Source organism: Sparus aurata, chromosome 7 (assembly GCF_900880675.1).
Source record: "Sparus aurata chromosome 7, fSpaAur1.1, whole genome shotgun sequence".
Taxonomy (NCBI): Eukaryota; Metazoa; Chordata; class Actinopteri; order Spariformes; family Sparidae; genus Sparus; species Sparus aurata.
Window position 1 is genome coordinate 24557202 of NC_044193.1, and position 25448 is coordinate 24582649.

General features: G+C 41.0%; 1 protein-coding gene across 1 annotated transcript in view; it reads left to right on the forward strand.

Moving 5' to 3' along the window:
* nphp4 (nephronophthisis 4) overlaps nt 1-25448 on the forward strand; it is a 170456-nt gene that overhangs the window by 5375 nt on the left and 139633 nt on the right. Inside the window, exons 3-4 of the mRNA XM_030423642.1 lie at nt 18046-18212; nt 18748-18812. Of these exons, the coding sequence (XP_030279502.1) occupies nt 18046-18212; nt 18748-18812 (232 nt within the window). The remainder of the gene's footprint in view (nt 1-18045; nt 18213-18747; nt 18813-25448) is intronic.

The following is a 25448-nucleotide window of genomic DNA, read 5'->3' on the forward strand; positions in this document are numbered from 1 at the left end:
TATTGTTATATATAACAATGTATTTCTTTTGATACAACTGCCCACATAATACCCGAGATATGAAAACAAAACCTTTTTGATAAAATGTTTTTTCCACAAATTGAAACAAAAGAGCTTCGCAAATGTTAAATGTCTTAACACAAGCAACCATACAAGAACTTATGACACGGTTACAAGTGCAAGTATGACCATGCCAGGTTGTGACACACTGCTGAGGTATAAAAGGTAAAATACTGACAACTTGTGAGCCCTTCTGGTCCTGGTTGTAGCCCTATACTGGTAGTAATGAGTCCTTTGGGTTCTCAGGAAACAGGACAAATGGCAGAAAGTCAACTAAAGTGCAACCTATAAGAGCCCTCAAAACCAGTGACGGCTTCTATTAGTATGCCCCACTTTCCTTAGATTTAACAAATGAAAGCAGGGATCTGAAGTAGTCAACACAAAGTACTTTGAAATGACAGTGGAGAGACATTAAATGTCAGTGTCAGTAAAAAAACAGAAAGCATTTCATACCTGTGCAGCAAAGGAGGAAGGATGAGGAAACAAATAAGGCTTTTACTGCCCCTGCTCCATGCAAATCCACTACATTTGGCAGCAATCTTTCCATCCAGGCGTTGTTGGGGTCTTGCCCTTCAGTTTGACTGAACACAACATCCAGCAGCAAATATTGGTCCCTTCTGGTCTCTTACCCCTTTCTGTGATAATGAAAAGCCAGAAGTCTGGGCAAAATACACAAAAGCAGCCATGCTTTTGGATGTTTCTATGGCATCTTCTTGTACAAGACAACACTTGAGGAGGCATACCTGCTATGGCATGACTTGAACCAGTTGAAAGATGCAGTCTGACTGCCTGCCAGAGGAGTTTCTTGTGAAACGGTCATCATCTGTGTACCTCTATGTAGTCTTATCACTTGGAAATGTGTCTCCCAGCCCAGCATCATATTTACCATCTCTTACAAGTCATTCTGTTACTTTTTAAACAGATATCTGTGGAGCAGCTGGATATCTGTGTTCTCTCTCAATCAAACATCTGAAGGTCTGTGTACATCCCGGTTGGCGACCAGTCACCCACTGTTTTTATGATTGCGTCAGAGCGCTGCTGATCTCCTCTGTAGCTCGCAATGCCGAGGATGCCTGATCTGCTTACAGTGTGAGCTGTTGTACAAGCTGTTGGAGAAAGTCTTTTTAATGGAAAGAATACCGTGAGCTGTAGCTGGCTGATAAATGCAGAGCGTTGCATAAGTCCTATTTTTTTTTTTACAGAGGCACCAATGAGTCACAGCTATGGCACATTCTGATTTCCAGTTTTGTCACCATCTGTTTTCTGTCCTTTCTTTTGCCTGATGTTCTTTTGATCGAACAATCTCTTACCGTTTACGGCCTTACTTTGATCCAACATTGTAGTCATAGCCTGTATAAAAACCCACTTGGTATCCCAATAAGCATCCTAATCCCATTATCCATCCAGGGTAATAATATAAACCACATCATATCCTATCAGGATGATAAAGTGGGCCTGGCCCTTTCTGTGTCGTGCCGCGAGAGCTGCACCAGCTTTTTTATTGGATTTGGCCCGATGCACTCACATTCATGCTGGTGTTTATGAGTGGCAAATTGCTGTTTGATATCCAAATAATGTCAGAGGGGGGATCCTCTCCTGAGTTACAGGAGCACAGTGAAAATTGCAGGGCCCCTACCTCCCCCCAAGTCAGCCATGATGGATTGGTTTTAATATCATGTGAAAAGCAAAGATGCAAATTGATTAAAGAGAGAAAGAGGGAGCTCTTACTAAATCCATTGCTTTGTCTCTGTGTTTCTTGCTCCCCCAGCGGACGCAAGACATCTTGTTCATGTTGACATTCTGTTGCTTTTTGCGCGCTGACACTGTACAGGCTGTTTCTGAGTTGTCAAGTCTTTCATGTTGGCCTTTTTCGTTTTGAATGTAGATTGCACATTTCAGGACAGTTTCATAGGTTTGTCACTGCTATGATGGATTTTGCTGCTTTTATGTATAGCAAGTATAGCCCAAGCAGGGGAAATCCTTCTGAGAATTTGTTTTAAATGCTTTCTGATACTCAGGGGAAGCCGTGTAGTGTTCCTTTTTAAAATAGCTTTAAGTAAACCAAAGTGAATCCACAGCTTATGAATAATGTCCCCTTTTTGTCTTTTAGTATCTTTATTTATTCTGGCACAAAGTCCAGTATGTCCCAGATCCTCAGAATAAACTTACACTTTCTCCCCAGTTGCTAGTTTTCACACATCATGACTCAGATTGTTTGACAGCTGTTTGGATAATTTCTACAGGGTGGCTCTCCTTGCTATACTCTAAGCTCTAAGCAAGTGTAAGCTGTGGCCAGTAGAGGGCAATGTTGTGCTACAGACAGTGCAGATGAAGGAGTTGAGAGACTGGAGGAGGCAGAGAAAAATGTGCATCTTTCTGCATTGTCTCTCACTGTGATCACTCCATCTGAACTCCCTGCCTTCACAAGGAGCCAGTGGTTTCTTCTCATATGTGCAACATTATCAGGCCGACAGCTGGGCTTTGGAGAAAAGGCCAAGTTTTGTTCCTGTCCGTGCAACCTCTGTTTTTCTAGGTCTTCCAAATGCTGTTTGGCATGACGTAGGTAGCTGTGCACAGAATCAAGTTGGAATCACACACACACACACGCGCGCACACACACACACACACACACACGCACACACACACACACACACACACACACACACACACACACACACACACACACACACACACACACACTCACCCCACCCCAACCCTAACCCATAACGTGGTGAAAACTATACCCCCTCACTACCGTACGCACTATCACGCACACACACACACACACACCCTTATTACACGATTTCAAAGCTCCAAAAAGCAGAAGAAGATAGTGCTTCACCGATGGGAAAACATTTGAACATCAGTCATGCAATTCCTCCGCTTTTGTTTCTTCAGTAGTTGTTCTCTAAAGAGCAAACTGGTTTCAAAGTGAAGAATCCCATATGGTTCAAACTTGGGCTCCGAGTAACAAAAACGTGGCAGACAGTAGTCACATTCTTCCTGTAAAGCATACGTCTCTCCTTAAAGCATACAATGGGGTTGCCAGATTTGAGCTGTCAGTGTGGCAATTATGCTATAGCCAAAGCCTGCCCCCCTTCCAGTTTTGCCTTGCTCTCTAAAATGAGACACACACTACAGAAAAGGCTGGCTCAGCTGAAGGGAGACTTAACTATATTTGTTATTGTGTGCTATGTACACAGTGTTTTGCAGCCTATCACGTATGATTGCACACATGATCCAGATCTATTCAAGCGTGTCCATTCAGCTGTCACATAGGGGGAAGCTCTGCCCTTTTCTCCAGTGTTTAGAGAAAAGGTGAGATTACCTAACTCTCTTGTCTACTTTTTATTTCATCCACCTTAGAAGAATCAACATTTGCAATGTTTAGTATGGAGCCCTTAGTGTGACAAAATGCAGTACAAGATGGTCAGCTATGAGGTTCTGTATTATTGTACCACATGCTGGTTAATGGCTTTTCTGAGTAGCCTATAAGTGCCACAGTATCAATGTACAGTAATTCAAAATATGCTATAAACTAGTGTTTTCAAAATAACAGAGTAACACATTTTTATTGATGCGAAAAAAACAATGCATCAATACTCTTGATAGGACCACCTGACAGGACAGGCGTTCAGTGGCAGACCAAGTTGGTCTGCATGTGACAGATTACATACTTTAGATGAATCATAAAGTATATGTATATAATCATCAAGTGCGCGCGTTAATCATCTTACTGATAGTATTCATATTTATGTACATACATGAAGAACATTACCTGAAAGGAATGTGAAAAACAGGTATTGTCTTTGCAACAGATGTTGAGTTTTTCTTCACTTTGTCAAAGCAAGCCCACTGTTTCAGCCCATACATTTGAGCCTGTTTGCTTTAAAGTTAGCTCTAATTGCAGTCCACAGATTGTAAACGGCTCCACAATATGGTCATGCAACTAGTACGAATGTATCATTAGCAAAAGGCTACATTCTGGAAATGCCTTCTGTGGAATGAATGAATTGTGTTCAACTTCCATTTTAGAGTCCTTCTGCCATCGGAAGTCATTAAATGTTAAACATTGGAAAAAGTAAGGCCAATACCAGTAAACCACAAATAGTAATTAAATCATGTGAAGAATCTGTTTGATAGCTGTGCTAATTTCCCTGTACTCCTGTGATCCACCCACACAGGTAGCACTCCTGTGACATCATGTCATTTCCAGCATATTTCTGCCCAACATCAACCTTAGCAGAGGCTCAATTAGTCAAGGTAACAGAAAAAAAATGTTGAGGTTGTGCAGTGGAGCGCCCTGAAGCACCAGTTTTCATTATTGACCTTGGAAATTAAAGTAGTTGAACAAAACAATTCAAACACAAGGTCCACTGAATATTTTCTGTTCAGAATCATGTCTAATGGTAGCTCAGGCAGAAAAAACATCTGGAGGGGTTGTGACTTTTGATGTCGTGCATCCTGCAGTGGAAGAGACAGTGGAGCAACTGACTAAAGATGTGACCATGCACAGTATATGGTGGCTTGATGCTGTACTATACAACATGACAATACCTAGAAGGTGATATTCAGAAAGTACAATTTTTACAATGTCCACCATCTTAGTGTAGTGTGTTAGCATGCTAATACTGACTGATTAACACAGTCACAATCATTTACAAAACAACCTGACCACTATTTGTTTTTCTTTTTCACATGGCAGTGTATTATTATTTGATTAAGTGGACCTTTTATTAGGATAACTACATGAATGTGTAGCTGTGTGGGTGGTGTTTGCTGTAATGGTGTAATTATCACCTTTAATTTTGTCTGCATGGTTTACACCTTGTAGCCAATGGGGTTTTCAACCTGTTGCTATAGGTTTACATAAGTGGGGAGGCTTGAAAAAAAAAGACTTATTATTAAGCTTGTTTTCACGAGTGGAAGGCTTCAGGGACAGCCACAAACACACATGCACAACAACGCAGATGTCGATCACTGACAGCAATCGTGCTACCTCACTGTGTATGTGATCAGTTAAATGTTTAGATTTATGCATCACACCTGGTATGAAAGTGTTGGCTGTTACCAAGTGCATGGCTGTAAACATGCTATCTGAATGTTTTTAAACCCTTTCGTGAGCTGTATATTAAACAGCAGGTGATGTTCTTATGAATCTGAATCCACATTTCTGCTCTGCAATGAAATGTGTGTTATACAGTACACAACTGAACCAGTTGTTATCGTGTTTTTCACGCCGGTGTGATTGGCTGTCTTGATAGAGTAGTCAGTCTTCACTCCATTCAACACACATCTTCTCTCAGCATTCTGTGCTTTATGCTATTTGTCATTCATTACATATTTTCCATTCCAAGTACACATTAACAGGAAATTGTTAACATTACCACCCAGGTGGTAAATGTAGATTTAGACCTTACATATGAAGATTAGGGGAATTAGGAATACTAGATTTGTTATCAATATTAGCCCTAAAGAATGAGATGGAAATATTAAATACATTTTACAATCACATGTATTAATATATTTCTCCAAAGCCTGATATAGCTTATAACTTGGCGTCATAGAGCTCCATTGTTGTTCAAAACTATTAAGAACACACCGATAGCCACACTGTCATACTGTGGAACATGTCCCTTCATTCCATTCAACATGGCTACTGGAGTTTATTTTGAGTTAATCTATTTAGATCTGTTTGAGTAATATTTTCTTACAAATTTAATGCCCAGATATTTGAGGAAAAGACTCAACCTAAAAAAAAAAAATTAAATATCAAAACAAAACAAAACAATAACTGCAACTATGATGTTGTGACCTTTTTTAATGATTATCTTCTTCAGAAGTTACAAATGGGCTTGGGGCTGACAGCCTCCATTAGACAGACAGGGTAGGCAAGTCAAATTTTTCATAGACACGCCAACATGTCATTGATTGTTGGTCTTTTCATGAAACTAGTCTTATCCTTTAACATTGTGGATTGTGCTCCTGTGTCAATGCCTAGTAGCCCAATGGAAAATGGCCCAAAGGAGTCTTGTATGCCCTCCTATGAACTGCTAAGTGCTCAGATAAATGACCAGCAGTAAAACACGAACCCATTTTGTGTCTTGTTATGTTCTGTCTTCCATTCTCTATTTTCTTTTACAAGTCATGGCACTTCCTAAAGTAAAGGTAGCGAGCCTATGAAACCCGCCTGTGTGAAAAGCCATATGATTGATGGACAAAGGAGCTGCTATGGCAGCACAGACAGGCCTTCAGCTTACCTTGGGGCTTAATTCCTTCTCCCAACTTGCATGCCACACTAAGAGATATACACTTCAATTATACATGGGGATGGTGGGGGCGCAGACTCCGCTGCCTTGCCTGAGAACTGATCAATATTTCAGCTCCAAGGGAACTAAACATCTAGCAGAGCAGCTGCTGCTTAACAGCTTTACACACTGGAGTGGCACGCCCCGCAATACACAGCTATACTGTAGGTATGTGTGTGCGTGCGTGCGTGTGTGTGATCGAGGGAATTCAAAGGCCACAAGAGCTACTGCCGAGGTGACAGTGGGGGGAGATGAGAGCCTCGAGGAGATGTGAGGTGTGTGTGTGGTGTGTATTGACTCGACTCTTACTTGACTCTTCTTCCTCTCTCCCTATTTCATTTCTCTTACCATCACTTCCTTTTTTTTTACCATACATGCAAACCCGCACATACACACACACAAACACACACACCTCGTCCCTATAATTCTGCTCTCAGCTCTCCCGGGGGTCTCCTGTGTTGCCTGTGTGTGGGGTAGAGAGGCAAAGAGAGACGTTGAGACAGATAGAAAGAAAGAGATTCTGCCTGTCTTGTACTTTGTTGTTCCAGGCTTTGACATGTCAATTCCAACTTTACCTTTTTGGATCTGAAGTCTGGCAGTGCTCCTCTGATCCTTTCATCATTGTACATATCCTGCATTCCTCCCTTATTGTGATGCATCTTCAGCACTCACCGTCAGTGCCCACAGTTTGTCTGTCAGGCATTTCAGACAGAATTTACAAAATGTCAGGAGACCAAAACCTGGGTGACAAACTAAGACTTTACCCAGTGAGCGCTGACATCTGTCTTTGGAAAAGCTAGGGCTGTTGTCGAATGCAGGGTCTCTGGGTTTTGCAGGAGTTAGGGACAAGGCAGCAAACAATAGAAGCACTGAAACTAAAAAACAAGGAACACGGACTTGTGGAAAAGGTTATGGGATTTGTGCTGATTAGGAGGTTTTTATTGTGTGCATGCATTTATTATTGCAGCTGGAGTTAGTTGTGATGCTGGCAATAGGTTTGAATTGTCACTGACGCAAGTTAGCCAAAAAGAAAATGTCAGAGCTATTACTACTGTTCTTTCTGCTTGTTAATTTCTCATCTTCCTTAAACTACACTGGCCTTGGCCATGATACAGGGCACATAACCTGTCAGGACTCATGTAACTCAGGCTTGACATTCCCTTTGCTTTCAGGACCTTTTTCAGATTCATCTGTTATACCTGAGTCACTTTGGAGCCATTATCCATCTTTGTCAGTTTTTGTCTTGCCCTTATTATATCGAGAAAGACGGTTTCCAGCTTCTCTCAGATAATGTGTTTTTAGACAAGTGGCATTTGGATTCAAATACACAATGGATTTGTGAACTTTTGCTCCACTTGCTGTGCGGTCTGAGGATAATGACTTGTCCCTTTGAGAAAACTACTTTCCAGCTTAGCTTGAAATGTATTGTGCTGATGATTTCCATGGTTTTTGGAGGATGTTACCTGGAAAATGTAAATTTTGTACACAGTATTTCTTTCCCACTTATCACCAATCATCAAGCAACTTAACTGGTAACAAAACTGATAATAAAGCAAATATTGTTTCATGATGTTGGCTATACTGCTTCACAGTTTAAGCTTTCCACTGATATAACATGAAGGTCTCCTGGATCTTGACTTACTTTTTATGTAGCTTCTTGGCGTGACATTGAAATGACTCTGATACATTGAAATGACTCAAATCTGAGCTACAAAGCCACTGAGTAGCTCATGATTTAGAGGTAGTTCATGGGGACAAGTGGTGGCAAAAGACTCAAAAGATAGATTAAATACCAAGGGGTGTGTGTCATTGATGTGCCATTGATGTGTAATTGATGCTTCTGCAGTGTAGCAAGATGGTCAGCCTTGATAGTCATAGATCTAGTGCTGCGACAAAGTGGACATGAAGCCAGTGTACCAAAATAGATTGGACTTCAGACAAGACTTCAGTCAGAATCAGAGATAAGAAGTTTTGTGCTCCACAATGAACATGAGGACATTTGGCTCGAAAAGACCTTGAGTTGTGGGTGAACGCTACGGAAACCTAGTCAGCAGTTTTCATGCACTTTCATGCACAATGAAACTGTTTTCAGACTGTTTTGCTTAAGGACAGAGTTCTGCAGGGATTTAGAAATGTATCAGTTATCTATTTCCATCACACCTTACTCAAAAGGAATACACTGGCAGGCTATACATGTACAATTTTGTATCCTCTTTAAAGCACGCAGGATAATCTTTAATGGCTGCTAAAATAAGAATGAATACACTAATGAGAACATTATTGTGAATGTTATTTTCCATTTCTGCCAATAGTTCACTCCACATTATAGACACTGGACCTTTAATGGTGGCTGATACCTACTCAGGCTAGTCATCACCAGAAACTTTGATTGAGGCCAGGAACGATCAGATCAAACAATAAGTATACCAGGGTTCTCCCCAGACGGTGGAACAGCGGCGCTGCACCGCTATACCGCTAGGTCAGCGCCGCTATACTCTGCGCGTGACAGTGACGAGCGTCCGTCCGTCAGTCCGTCCCCCGGTTGACGGCTAGGAGCTCCCTGCTGACGGCGATGAGCGTCCGTCCGTCCCCTGGCTGACGGAGTTGATGACCGTCTGTCCGTCCGTCCGTCCGTGTCTCTCCCCCTGTCTCCCCCCCCCTGTATACACATTTTACATTCAAAAAATGTGATGCCAGCTTGACAGTTATCAGTTGGACACATTCGGTCAGTACCTGAAAAAGTAATGAGTTCAGTTCTCATCCTACTCTACAATGAAAATAAAGGGCTGGTCACTTCAAAATAGCTTCCCTAGCTGTTCTCTGTAGTCTAAAATAGCCTCAGAAGGAGATTTTTGAAAAATGAGAGTCACTGCTCGATGAAAGTCCTTGCTGGATAGAAATCGCATCACTGTCACCCTCATTCCTTGGAGGGATTCCACATAATTGGGCTGTTTCTCCAGTAATTGCTGCCGTCCTTTTATCTTTGGCTGATAAATCAGCTTTCCTCTGTCCTCCACCTGTCTTTTATTTTTTTCCCTCTCTGTTTTGTCCTTATGACATAAACTTTTATATCAAACCACTTTTTCCGTTTTTATTTATTTAGTTATTTTTTTACCTCAGCCATGTTGCACACCTTAGGGGACACAGCATTCCATGCCTCCATTTATACAGCACAGTTCTCTTTTGTTCCTTGCACCAGTCACTCAGGTGATAGAAAAGAACACCCTTTCTGCCTCCAACTTTTCAATCAGCTCCATTACAATGCTTGTTCTTTTTTCACTTGTCATGCATAGGGCTTTCACTAGCTGCCTCCTTCACTTCAACATATCTGAGTCTGCAGACTGGCCATTCTTACAGAGTACATCAGGGTTCAGGAGTGTATTGGTTTGGAACCCACAAAGTTTTTTCTTGACTAGAACGAAAAAATAACAAGTTTTCCTTGACCTGAAATGTAAACTGTGATGACATAAGTAGGACATTCGTCCTGCACATTGTAGTCTTCGATATTTCGTTATCTTAAATACACTACTCACAATAAGTTAGGGATATTGTGAGAGACTCAATGGATTTCATACATACGGTGTTTGTTTCACTTCAGAGAGTTTTGGGATAGGGAGGCAATTGTATTGGGGTGATAGACACACCTCATTTTGTGTTTTCCACGTAATGGTCTCACTGTGTACAGTGTGCCTTACATATTGGCCAATACCAAAAAACTAAAAGACAACCCTTTTCAATGTGGCATCAATTTCAACATTCTGTGGGTATAAAAAGTAAGTCATTCCAAGTTCATCATTCAAACAGCCATGAACACACGACGTCACTTAACGGAAGAGCAGCGCCACCTGGCCATAGCGCGCCTTCGGGTTGGTGGCAGGCAGTCAGATGTTGCTTGTGAACTTGGTGTGTCTCAAAGTGTCATCAGCAGACTTGCATCAAGACACAGAACTACTGGCAGAGTTCGTGACAGACCCAGGAGTGGAGCCCCACGAGTGACAAACCGCAACGATGACCAGTACCTAATGACATATGCACTCAGACATCGTTATGCAACTGCCACACAGCTGCAGGCCCAGTTACGAGATGTGAGGGGTACTAGGGTTTCCAGACAAACCATTCAAAACCGACTCCACCGCTTTGGCTTGAATGCCAGACGACCGTTGCAGGTGACTCCACTGACACCAAGACACCGCCGTGAACGTTTGCAGTGGGAACAAGACCATGTGACCTGGACAATGCAGCAGTGGTCTACCGTCCTGTTCACTGGTGAGTGTCGGGTCACCTTGCACAGAAATGATGGTCGTCAGCGTTGCTGGAGAAGGCAAGGTGAGTGATACGCCGAGGTCAACATGGTCCCCAGGGTTTCCTTTTTTAGAGGAGGTGCAACAGTCTGGGCAGGCATCACCAGTCAGCGCAAAACAGATTGGGTTATTGTAGATGGCTCAGTCACTGCACGTTCTTACCTCAGAGACATCATAGAACCCATCATCATCCCCCAATTCCGCCAGCACACCCCCAACTTTCTGTTCATGGATGATAATGCTCCACCACATCGTGCCAGAATTGTCACAGCTGGACTTCAGGAAGTTGGAGTGCCTCATATGGTATGGCCAGCAATGTCCCCTGACCTGAACCCCATAGAGCACGTCTGGGACCAGCTGAAGCAGAGACTGGATGATCGTACCCCACCCCCACGTGACCTGGCAGTACTGTGTGTAGCACTTGTGGAGGAGTGGAACGCATTGCCTCAGAACAACATCATGAGGCTAGTGAGGAGCATGAGACACCCGCTACTGACATTGTCACTTTTTGTTATTTGGGGCTATCCTTGTTATTGTCAAAATTTTTGGGGTAATGAATATTAAACTAATGAAAATGGTGTTTCTTCTCATTCATTATTATTGATATCAAAGGGAACTTGTACTTATTTCATTAAAATTCAGACCAAATAGGAAAAGCACTCATGTAAATAACAATATCCCTAACTTATTGTGAGTAGTGTAGTTGCTCCATGCATTCTGCGGTTTAATACAAATACCTGGGAAAGCAGAACAAAAGCTTGCAGGTAATCAATCCAATCTTGCTATTTTTGGTTGTATCTGTTGTGTGTTGTACAATGTCCTCTGTTGATGATGCATCCTTGCTTACAATGATTTTGCTCCGTCAATCCAATCCACTTTTTTTTCAACTACCATTTGTTGAGGCAATTTATTGGTTGCTATTTTTCTGGGTCTGGCACAGGAAGATGACGCCCCTGTTCTTAATCCGAAATATAAAGCTCTGAGGAGCACAGCAGCAGACCTATCTAAATCACATAAAATATTGGAGTCGGTGGCAGTGATTCAGAGGTCTGAATCTGGCCTGGTCCAAATTTTTCTCAGATAATTGGGACCTATTTTTGGAATTTGTTTCGTTGACTTTACATTATTCTGTTCATTAGTCAGTGGCTGATGCTGCTGCCAGCATTTTTTCTCAGTTTGGGATGAATTATCCTCCATTCTCATTCAAACTGCTTCAGACGTTCTGTTTTCTTTTTGGATCAGGTCTGTTTTGAGCAGGCTTTCCACAATTAATTCCACATAAGGTCCAAAATGTGTTGAAACATCTCATCTATTCGATTCAAATGTCACACATACAATATGCATACTCAGTCCTATCTGCTATCCCATGACATTATTGACACTAAGGATGCCTGGAGCCTCCTGCGCTGTCATTTTTCTCTGCCTCTCTATCATCCACACTACCATCTCTCATCTCTTCCTATGCCAGTCGTAGAATTTCACACCAAGAGGATTTGTGATGCTGATACCCGCTGGTCCTGTGCCTGTCAAATGACTTACTGTATCTCTCTCCCTCCCTCTCTCTCTCTCCCTCTCTCTCCCTGTCTCTCCCTCTCTCTCTCTCCCTGTCCCTTTTCTTCCCTCTCTCCCCCCCCCCCTCTCTCTCTCTCCTTCCCTCCACTTCAAGGCATTTGCTATGCTGCCAAAACTAGTATCAGAGCATTACAGCCAAGAATTTTCCTGAGTGCATGTGTGTGCTCAGTTTAACTTCTTAGGACTTCATGATCTGAGCTATGACTTTGAGTTTTTGCCTTTAACGATGTTCCAAACTCCCAGGGTGAAGGCATATGATATCCAAAACTATAGTAGTTACAGGAGGAGCTCATAGTTATATGTTCACTTGTTTAATGCATTAAAGACTGTATGTATGTCATTTTTCCTACGCTGTATGGTGTCAGCATGTATTCATCTTAGGTACAGATGCTCTCACACAGTTACATGGATAACCGGTTAATACAGGCATGCAGACAGTTTGTGCCGGCTTATTATCGAAAGTCCCAGGTAGCAGACACTAGTGCTCTCAGCCTCCCAGCCAGCATGTTGGCTAAATGGAAATGCCCTGTTTGCTTTTCTTTTGGGAAGCCTCCAGGGGTCAAACAACAGGGCCCTGTCAATTACACTCCAGTTGCTCTGGACCTCCCTATGCAAAACCAGTGCCCATTTGCAGCCTCTTTGTTTCGTACAATGCTCATGATTCCCCCACTTCAGTGCTCGACCAGTCTCCCACAAGTCGAGCATTTGAATGACCACCTCGAGAGAGCAGGAAGAATTAGCCTCAGCTTTTTCACTCTGAAAGCACTATGAGAGGTTCATAATTGCTTGGTTAGCACCGACAGCCAGTAATAGGACTCTATGAAGCTATTACGCAAGTTTTTAAAAAAGTATTTTCCAAAAGCCAGTTACTGATTGATGCTGTGAACTAGATTATTTGTATTACCTCTCAGTAGACATTAAGACAGCTTTATGGTTTAGTATGATACTGAAACAGCTGCCAAACGAAGTATAAAAAAAACAGGATACTGTGTTTTGCAAATTAACTTTTTCTCCATTATTTTTATGCAAGACATCAGACAGTATGATCAAATGATTACAAAATTTGTCCTTTGATAAAGCAGCTCTCCATTGATAACACGTCCGACCAGCCTGACACTATCACCAAGGCCTCATACAACTATCTTTGCCTGGCTTGTACAATTTGTCCAGAAATGTCCTCACTCAAACTCTACCTAATTTTTGTCTCAAGGGCAATTTGACTTCGGTCAATTCCATCATTTTTACCATGGTACATTTCAAATCTGCTGTCAGAGAGAATGCAACCAGTTTATGGATCTGAAATGATTCAAAGCATTGCATTGTTTCAGCTGAAAGAGCCACACTTGAATCCAATATAATAACTTGCTTAGCTGTAGATGTACTGACGTCTGGTTATTGCCATGTCAACTGGTTTAGTGGGTTCCCAACCAACATGCTTGCATACAGTTTGTCAAGAAATGTTGTATATCTTAGATACACATGCACAAATGTGTTTTTGTAATTCAATGCAGCTATAATCTTCTCTTTATATCTCCCTTGCTTTCTCTTTTCTACTCTGGCCTAACCTCTCACAACATTGCTCCCTCACACTATAATTTGGCTCTTTCCTGTCATACTTAAACTCTCTGTCACCCACAAAGGGGTCTCGGCAAAACCTCCAGCAGCTGTAGACAGGCTGGCTGTTGGTAGCGACAGTGACTTCAAGCTACATGCCTCTGTGCTGATGATGTTTTAATGTCACCCCATTGCCATTCGCCCCTCTTTACTCAAGTTGTGGGTGTGGGTGGATATTTGCCCCTGTGAGAATCGATTACTGGTTTGTTGACAGTCGCTGCCTAATATAACCTCTCATTAGGTCCGACATATGCCACGCCTGGCATTGCTGCCGATGCAAGCTGTTTTCTCAACGACATCTCCCTGTGCTCCTGTGGCGTTGGCAAGGAGCAAGATATTGTAACATCTTGATGTAAAGTTTTGGAGAAAAAAAATATAGTGCATCTTGTGTTGGTCTTGAAATAGCACAAATTTAGCTGTGATTGAGCTCAGACCAAGTGTATAGTATGTAGGTATGGTACAGTATGTTAAAAGATCAGTAAATGTAGCATTGTGAATGTATGACAGGAACAGCACTGGAAATACATATTTTAATCACAAGTTACTTGAGCTCAATCTTTTCTTCATCTTTTCTGTTTTCTTTTTTTCTGGTTTTACTAAAATAAAAATGACTAGATGACTGGAATGGAGAGTAACAAAAGCTAATCCTAGATGTGATGTTCAAGGTCTCCCCACAACTCATGGGCATGATGGTATTACCAAGATTCATTCAACCTTTTAATAAACAAAAGTTGTCTTAGAAATGTGCTAAGTCTACATGATGAAGACAGAGAAAAAAAACTTGCGACAAAAGCAAGCAAAGCAAAACAGAATAAATCTGTGACGTTCCCTTGTACTTGGTGGTATGGAGCCGCCAATTTTTAACAACATTTTTTTCAGTGTAGATGACATAATTGGTCTGTTTTCTCTGGTATGGCAGATCCTTTTCCTGATGCAAAAAGCTGTTCTGCTATTCTCTCGACTGACCTTGGGAGCAGCTTGATTTATTAACTGACACCGTCGGTGGTAGTGCTCCTCTACTGTTATTTTACTGATTGTTAGCCCATGATATGCAATGATAGACAGATGGTCTGTCCAATCACCTGCCAAGTACTATGCTTGCCCTTTTAAAAACAGTTTCTTGTAACACTTTCTCAGATAGCTAAATAAAATTTAAAAAAATGACTAAATAAATTGATAGTTTAATGGTATATATTCAGCCAGAGATCTTTATTACATGTCATTCCCTGTCTCCCCCTCCCTCATTTCCTGCTGTCTCTTTATAACTGCTAGATGATAAATAAATCACTAGTAAAATACTGGAAATTTTTTACTACTTTATGCTGAACTACAGATTAACGTAGGAAGGGAAGAATCGCCTTCATAGTGGTGCATGATCACAACAAAGCTTAATGGATGAGTGAACTGAGGTTTGTTTATTTATTTTTTTCAGATCAAGCGTAAGAATATACTGTAGCAGTAAACACAGCATTTAAAAGCTGAAGATAGTAATTCCTTTGGTCTTCCTGACTTTTGCATAACTGCACATTTGAGGCATTTTGTTGACTATGGCAACCAAATCAGCCAATACAGTTGGTGGAAGAAGAAGCACCATCACGCTTCAACAACACAGCAACAACAGGTCAGATCAGAAGTGTCCAGCTGTGAATTTGTATTGGAAAAAGATATAAAAGCATACTGCACAAATGAGCTTATGTATATCAGAGACATATTTAGGCATTCACAACAGTTGACTCTGTTTCATCCTTAGTTCAGGTAGTTCAGCAAAATATTCATAATCAGCCACGTCTGTTTTCTCAAGTATCAACAACATCCTTTGAAAACCTGAATATTACAAATTGAGTAAGGGAGATTTGTGCTCTGTAGGGACAGGGTGTTTATTTATTATTTTTTTCCTGCGATTGGAACTGAATCAATTTGGAGGTGTATCAAAGCGGTGAAGCAGATGAAAAAGGGATTCTACCTTTGAATTGGAAATCCGTCATGAATGGTGTCCACGTTTGAATTCATCTGAGGCTGGGGGCTACGTCTTTGACCACAATGCAAATGCCACATTATCACAGGGAGAGGAAACTTGGGAAAACATGATAGAAAAGATGGACCCCACACCTACAATCTCCCACCCCCAACACCACCCCCCTTAATCTTTTGTTTTTACTGCTTGGGATGGGTTCAGTAAAAGTTCACTCAAAGATTGAGCTTCGATTCAGTAGTTGGAGGGATTTAATCAATGAATAAACAGACTGAAGGTGCAAGTTTCAGGCCATGAATACTGAATGAAATGCATCTTGGGATGGGGGATATTTTTACTTTCTCAGCTCAGTCAGTGTTTGCTGCTGCAACAATATCCGTATGAATTCCAGCTCAGCAAACACACAGAATAAATGCTAAGTACTTGAGAAAATGGGCATTACCATTAGTCAATTAGCCAGATTTGAACAGCGTATAAAGATTTGTGAAACTACTTCCTCTCAAACTTTCACTTGAAATCTCTGCAGTGAAAATATCTTCACAAACTCAGAGCATCTATGTTCACTTACCAGTTATTGTTACTCACCCCATTCTGTCTCACTGGCCCCTGTTGACAAAGCCTTGCACAATACACAAATAAATAAATCAAAACAGGGCTTGACGAGTATCTTCCTCCTCCCACGTCTCCCATTTGTATTCAGTGATGTTTGTATTTGGAATACTAGTAATTTAAACTCACTGTGCAAGGAGATAAAAGACTGATGTGGCCGAAATAGGAGTGCCTCTGGGGTTTTAAATTTGAATATACGTCTCTGCGGTGTCTGATAGCTGGGTCTAAAGATGAGCAGGCTCTGCCACAGTGGGCTGGGTGAAATTGACTCTGTATTTCAAGGTAGCTCACGTCTACTTATGCCATTTTTCTGTTGACACTGACATGTTCTTCTTTATGGTTTTGAGAAATAACAGGCTTTATTGTGCTTGGGGACCGATGGATCACAGAGAATTTTTGGGTCTCTTTATCACATTCAAGGCCTGTGTGCATGTAAATCAGTGCGGCTCGGCTGTAGGAAGACTATTATTTCCATTTTGAATGGCAGATCACAGTCTGTAAACAATTGCATCTACCTGGCAAGGACTACAAACAGGTTCCCGAAAGACTCGACTGTTTTTCTCTGAACTACTGTAAAAATAGCGAGGTCAAACCCCCCACATAATCCTAAAGAGTCTCCCAGCCAGAGGGACATACCCGCCTCTTGAATGTGAGAGTTTTGATGTCACATCCTCACCAATCAGGTATTCTTGTCAGCCCTGGGTGTTTGGCTCATTCCTGTTCGAGACTTGGCATATGGACACTGACACCAATGTCTCATTTCCCCAAAGTGATTGTCAACATGCTGTTTATTGGCCATTATTACAGGACATGTCATATAACTCATCTTGATCTTTATTCTTTCTGTCTTTTGTTTACTCTCTCATGCACCCAAACAGCCCATACAAAGTGTAGAGAATAAGGCTACTGATGTGGTAAATCCTGAAATCTCTCTAATGTCATTAGAAAACATGATCCTCTGCTCACCAGCTGTGTCTGGATTCTGGTAGTTATAGTAGGAAGATACATTTTGTAATTAAATGAATTTAAATTCCTTGCTTGACAAGTATTTACTCATTATTGTGTTGTCATGATAAATATATTGGGGGATCTTTTAGTCTTTCTTTAAAAGCCACAAACACTCGCACTCTTATTTTGTAGTTATTAAAAATTGTATCTGTACATGTACATTTTACAAAAAAAGGGGTTTGTGTGGAAGCTGTCAATCAAACAACTGGACAGAGAACAGATTGAAAAGGAGGGTCTCAGCCCACTTTCAAGTGGACGCAAGTCCTCCATGTTCTTTGGCAGTTCATTAAATTCCTTCAAAAAGAACATGACAAAGATCTCACAGTGTTCTGGGAATATTGAGAGAGAAACCTCTTTTTCTTCCTGGACCTACCTAGTCATAACATTCAGTCAAATTGCAGTCTAATAATGTTTATCAGTTGTCATTCTTTGTGAGCTCCTTCTGAAACTAGAGAACATAGAGTGCATATTCACATTAGTGCTGAATTGTAATTCAGTGTTTTTTGGGTCTAGATGACTGGCAGGGGCATTGGATAAAAGCCACAGGGCATTCTGTAAGATTGATGTCTTTCTTCTCTCCTTGTGTTATGTGGCTCTGTAGGTCCTGTACTTTCATACATCTCTGCGGTTGCCCAGCACAGTGGTGGTTCTGGAGCTTGTGTCCTTGTCACCCATGCCAGACGGCTACCAGCATGCCCTGGGGCGAGGCTTCACTCTCTTGGAGCTTTTTACCAACAGACCAGAGGTTCAGACTGATGGGGACAGAAGGTGATTAGCCCATTTTTAATTACGACAGTCAGGCTTTAATGAGGTTTCTCATGAGGAGATGGTTGGTGGACAGACATGTTTGTGGGGTCGATGCTTGAATATCAGCAAGGGTTGCAACAGCATACCAATGTCACAATATTCACTATAAATTGCAGTTATCATACCATGTGCATTTGCTTCTACAGTATTGAATTCTACTATATTAGTGTTAGATGTAGTATTTTGGAAAAGTATAATAATTTCTTTTGGCTCTGTAAGGGTAATTGTAACTGATAATAATAGCTGTGTAATACTGTTTTTTTTTTTTGTAGTTGATGGACTGTGAAAATTTCATACTGTTGCAACCGTATATATGTAGCTCAACCATAGTAATTTTACTTTTTTCTGCATATTTGCAGAACTACTACTTTGTTGTCAGACATTAGTTTTAAACAAGTATAAAATGTGGCTAGGGCAACAGTAGAAACTGTTTTTTGTTATTTTTTGCAACTATAGCAGGTCTATTCATTCATTCAGGTTGTTTTCAATTTCCCAGGCTGAATTTATACCATGGATCACCAAGAGGCCTTCTTCATCCCCTCCTGAAGGACACTGTTGACTGTAAGGACCTTTTTTATACACGGTGTACTGCAAGTATCTATTAGGTCTATCTACATACATGTACTGTGGCCCTCTCATTATATTGTTTTTTGGATGTGGGGCTCTGCAGTATTTATTTGCTGGCCAGTATAGCCACATTTCCAACAAGCGGGCAAGATAAGCCCAGTTCAGTTTCAGTTCTTTACACATTAGAATGGATGTTTTTGCAGTTCCATTTGCAAAAGTTGTGGATGATACCAGCAGTAACACCTCCAAACTCTAAATGCTGCAGCTTCTCAAGACCAAAAATGGCTTGGTTGGCAGGTGTTTCCCAACTGCTGGAAGAGGTTCAGGGTGGGTGGCCCCAATGCCAGAGTAACAGTCAAGCTGACAAAGCACTATCAGTGGGGGAAACACAAAACAGATCTAGGGTTTTACTTAAATTTTAGCAGGGTTTTCCTTGCCATTACAAGGCTTATACACAGCACTCAAACTGTTTTGGACTCCACCTATACCAAACCAAATATTAAATCAATGTGGAGAACATCAAAAGGACATTAAGGACAAATTGATGGTTGCAGAAAGTCCCCAGTGGACGTCTTTAGAAAGTTTAATCATGAAACTTGAGTGTTGATTATTCATTATCTGCTCTGGGTATTCTAACTTTTTGTACAAAGATATGTTAATAATTATGGTCTGAAATTGCATTTTTTATTGGGGGAAAGCCTCCTAACTCTCCACCAATTATGTTAACTTAAGCCTTCTCCAACCCACCCAGAAAACATTGTGTAGCTACAGGTTTCAAGTGTATGATACAGACATATTTTGTGGAAATGTGGCTGTTACATAGCAGAGATTCACTAACACCTTACACAGTCTGAAGCCATTGTGCAACTGTAATCAATAATGGACTATCTCTGCTGTGTCAATTTATCTTAGCAGAGAATTACATCTATATAGCTGTAACAACTACTCACAAAGTAAAATGATCCAGTGTCAGAATGCTGGCTTATGCTAAAGTAAAGTGGATGAATAGCAAACCATTTCACTCATCTAACCCAGCTCAACTGGCACCACCCTCCTAAGGTCTTGCTGACTTCTAAAAACTCCCAGCACAAACTTTATGAGGGAAAACAAAATGAATACTTAAACTCATGAGGTGTGCCGTAGGCGCTGCTAGAAAACGATAAAATGGGCAGTATGGGCGATGAAATGTGAAAAAGAAAACATAAGATGAGGGAAACAGCATTCTCAAGAACATATCAGCAGTCACTGTGTGGATCTACTTGCTTGATTGATGGATTTTAGAGATGGATATAGAGGACAATGAATTAGAGAGATAACATGTAAAAATGAGACCACTTGAATTTAACGTGGCTCTCGATGAGAGAATAGCACATAACATCTACAGTGTGAAATGACACAAAGATGGATTCTCTGTCAAGTGTCTGGAATGTCTAAAGTGTACTCTCATAGAAAGAGTGAGGTCAGTCAGCTTTTAGCTTGATCTGAAAGTATTCTCAGAGAGCCACGTTCAACACATTACTGGGCACCAAATGTTTCCTGTAAAGGCCAGTGTGAGTTATTTTTGTGGTTGTTTCTAACTGTATCTTTTAGAGACCAAGTTTTGTCCAAACTAATTTCAAAGATCCTTGAGCCCTTCATGATACCTTTCAATTACATATACAGCAGTTAATAAAGAATGTTTTTTGTCTATAATTGAATGAATGTAACTGTGGATCTCCTTGCTGGAAGTTGTCAGTTTGTTTTTTTCCTCTGGCATCGAGTGAGAGTTATTTTGGGGAATTCACAACTAATGAATGGATTATCTTTGAATATTAGACTAACATCAGTTTAGCAGCTGAAAACACGTCTTCTTGAATTATTGAGTTAGCTACTGAAGCTCAGGGTTGGTCTAGATATGTCCTCGCTTGGCCTGAAAACCAAAGCTATGAATTACAAAACACGGTGGTGCCTCACAGTATGAATAACACTGTGCCCAGTGAGAGCCAGAGTTCCTGTCTTGGCTATCATGTAACATGAATATTAGAAAACATTCTCTCAAACGGACTTTTATGCTTGCTGAATTATTAACTACATGGCTGTTGTTTGGTGGAACGCTGCTATTTTGTTTTAAGAGCCATTTTGCTGCCACTCTTGCTGGTGCTTTTTTATGGTCAAAAACCTTTTACGTTTCTTAACACCCCTTTATTCTCATTCACTGTGACAGGGACACCAAGTCTCCATATCTGCTGCCTCATGTGAGGCATTTTGAGTTTGAATTTCTGAAGTGACACAAGTATCTGAAACTGCTTTGTGCTGGAGTGAAATAAGTACATTTGCGTCTAGCGGTCATTCATGTCTGATTGTGTAAAAGAATTATAATGAGAACACATGCCCCGGAGGGTAACATCTTTTCTATTCCTCATTCATTACAAATTCGACATTATTCAGTTTCCCCGACTTTGTTTTTGAAAATACTGTAGCTCAAGATACAAGAATGGTACCTTCATTAATTCTTGATGTGTTACAAATGAAGCTGGGGTTAAAAGTTGAATGGAACAAAACTGAATGAATTTAAACTGTGGCTGTATTTCCATATCTACCATATTGAAGTAATAGCAAGAATCACACGCCATTGAATATCAATGAAATGTGCTTCCCTATAGTCCTAAAACAAGCAGCTGGCTTAAAATATAGTTCTAAAACGGACACAGACATTAAAAGCATGTGATTCTGTTTGTACTACACTGGGTGTCTGTCTGCACATAGACATGTGGGGGGAGGTGCGAACGCTGGTCAACGTCAGTCCGGGGGGGGGGGGGGGGAAGAAGACACAGACGGACACTCATCGCCGTCAGCCGGGAGCTCGTCACCGTTACGCGCGGAGTATAGCGGCGCTGACCTAGCGGTATAGCGGCACAGCGCCGCTGTTCCACCGTCTGGGGAGAACCCTGCAATATATTGCTGTATCGATATTTTGTCCCACTCATTCTCACCAAATGACACTGACCACTTTCAAGTGACAGTGTGCTATATTGTGTTAAGGCTTGTATTGGTCTAAGACAGGGTTTTAAAACTCCCTAAAGTTATCACAGTGGCAATGTTTATATATATTTTAATGAATTAATTCAGTTCTAAGTAATCTACCAGGATGCCAACTTGTATTTAATTATTTGGCGCAGTGTATTGTCAGATGACGTTATCCAGAAAAATATTGAACCTTGCACAGGCAAGGTTCAAAATTCTTTAAGTTTTTTTTTTGTTGGCCTGTGTGCCTCCCTCTGTGTTGGGACCCCTGCTGTGGCCATGGTGTTTGTATTGAATGAGGAGGCAGCTTTTTTTAATGCAGTGCAAATGTTGGTGTAAATATGACTTAAACAGCTCCCAGTTTGTCTGATAGGCAGCCTCATAGACATAGCTTGAAGCCAGACTGAGCATCTATGAGGGTCTGTTTTGAAGGTAAGCAGTGGGAGAAACACTAGATCTGATTTTGCCATCTATTAAAATGCAAAAACTTGTTGAAAAAAGCTAATGTTTTACTGGCAGGCTATAGACTGGCATGTACCAGTTTTTGGTATTTGGTATTGGTAGTATTTGCACTTATTTTTGTGCTCTACCCTCTGGTGTAACAGGGTCGGTCAGTATTCATTCCACTGTTTGCAGTGCAGAATGTAGTCTTTATCTTCACACTCCACTGACAATTGTTTGCTGCATTACAACATTTGACAACCAATCATCATCATATATGGTTATATAGTTTCAGAAAAAAAGGGATTGTAAAGCTATTATGGTTCATCCTTTGGTGACCATTAGAGGTCTGTACCATACACTTGTGGCAAATACTCAGTTAAGATATTTCACTCTTGACCAAAGTGGTGGATGAGACAGCTGTGATTGCCATCCCTTAGAGCCCAGCTTCTAGAGTTTCTGAAATCACATTGTTTCCTCTACTGATGTCAGATGGTTTTGTCTCTGTGTGATGTTGGTTTATTCATTTTTTTAAATGTTGATCATATGCTGGGTTATATCACCTATGAACTACTAAAACTATTATATTCTACCCAGAAAAACATTATTTAGTACACACTAAAACTTAGCACACTTTGGACGCATGCACACATGCATGCATGCACCCACGCACACACGCACACACACTCCAGAGGTTGACCGGGTTCTCCATTCATTGCAGGATGGGTGGTTCAATCTGCTGCTCTGCATGTCCATTTTTGTGTGTTCTTGGGCAACACACGGAGCCTAGAACTTGTGTGATTGAGAGGCAAATTGGAACAAATTTGTCTGAACCATCTTTTGTAGCATGTAGTTCCATTATCCTCTGGGCCTCCTTTTTCTCCTCTTTATTTGCTTCCTTTCAGCTCCATGTTCTATCTTTTACCACCATTTGAATTAGACTGATCACTGCCCTCTAGGCATTGCTTGCATGTTGTTGTAATGTGGTATGTGTGTGAGACCAGTTGTGTATAATGACAGGCAGAGATCCCACTATCAGCTTAGAAGCAGAGCTGATTGTCTACTGTCTTCAGTGAATTTGTATCTTCCACATTGTTTTCATTTTGAGTTACACATTTCATTGTATGGTTTTAAGTGACTACAGCACAGTCAGCTGGCCATTGTGCCATAGAGTTGTTCAATAAAAACTTACATTAGTGAGCCACAGTGTTGCAACAGGTGACCTCACCTGTAGTTTAATTTGACTTGATAAATCTCCTGGAAACATTCTTACTAATGTATTTAACTTCAGCTGAAAATAGACAGCAATTAAGGCATTACTAGAAACATTTACTTAGAACTAATGGTACATGGCTGATTTAGGAAATCACTGAGCCTCTATGAAATTTTGTGGCCTGATTCTGAAGACTGTTGTCTGCGGCTTGGGATTTACTTTGACGAACTGATCAGGCGAAGAAAATAACTTGGCCCTTTTGATTTGAAAAGGTCTGCATCAGTTCAGAATAACGATGGGTGTCCCCGATACTACATTAGCATGCTAGACAGACTGGTAGTGGTAAGTAAATTATACTTGAATTTCATTATTCACATACAGGCAGCATTTTCTTAAGCTATACACTTTTTTCTTTTTTTCTTTTATTTCGGGTCAAATACACCTTTGTCACAATGTTAGATAAATGGCCAGTTGGTGTACGTTTTGGCACATTGTGCACCAGAGTAAGAGTAAGAAAAAAGAGGGACAAATTGGATTAAGAATGGGTTTTAAAGTTCAAATCAATTTTGAATTGAATTGTGGGACTCCCAAATATTCTTAGCCCAACATTGTTGGGAACTGAAATAGAAGTGAGAGATCGAATAACACATTTGTTGACAGCCATTAATACATACAGAAGAGCACCAGCCTTATCCTTTAAAACAAGTATATAAAAATGTTGCCTTCTAAAGGCATAGACATTGATGTGTGAAGAGGCCCCAAAGCATGGCTCCAGAAATAAAATTACAATTTATGTATTCAGATCTACCACAATTCTGTTATAACAGATTCTATAGTAATGATAATGCCAGTGCGGACGACCTGTCAGAACTTAATATAGAGGAGTACCATGGCAAGGGTTTGTGCATTTATTTGTGTATCTGTGTAGATTTATGGGGTGCCAGAGCGTTAGCAGGGACAGGCATTGTATATACTGTACTATAGGTGGCTGCCAAACACCACATGTTCCTATGTTCTGTTGCCTAGCTAGGCTCTCTGCCACTGGCTGAGTAACACACAGACTCACCCTCCTCTTGGGTAGGCCAACAACTTTATGGAGCTGGATAGAGAGAAGTGAATACATGAAGATGATTCAAAAGGAAGGAAGAGAGGGTTTTTCTTGTAGGAGACTGACTTAGTGGAAACCTAGGAATGCAAGGTGATGGGATGCATGAGATTCTCTTAACTCTGTTTATAATGATTTTTTAAAATGCATCATCAGTTGATATAATGAGATGGATAGATTAGATTGGAACAGAAATAAAGCACACGTGCTTATTAAGAAATACAAAGTTTTGTGGCTACAAATACGTAAAAGATGCTTTTCACTTTCCGGCAGGAAATAAAAAGAAGTTTACTCCTTAGGTTAGAAACAGTTTCAACGTTTCAATTACAAGCTGGGCAAAAAAGGTATACGATCAGTGGAGAAAACCTGAATGCAGAAATTTAACTTGGAGACAAGTCAGTCTGAATTTAAACTGAAAAGGAAGGAGTGAAACTATGGAAGAAAGAAATGGAGTGTTGGTGGCAGAGAAGTCAAAACCTCTCTATTTTCCAGAGTTGGAGTCAGGGTCAAGAGGCAGGAAATGGGAAAAGGAGAGAAGATAGAGGGAAGGAAGCTGCCTTGGGGCTTTTGAAAGTCCTAAAAGATGGGAGTCAAAAAAAGGAAACAAGAACGAAGGGAGGCAGTAAGCTTATTGGCTTGATCTAAGCTTCTCCTCTCAACCAACTGGGAGGAAAGGGGAAGGAGTAGAGAAGAAAAAAATGGAATGAGAGGGATGGAGGGCTGCTGTGGGGGCCTCTTAGTGTGATGAGAGGACAAACAGATGGTACATTGTGTTCACATTACCATATCTTAATTTGAAGCAACACCACGGTGCATCAAGTTATTGTGTGTATGTCTGTGCGAGGGGGACAGAAAGGTAGTGCCACGA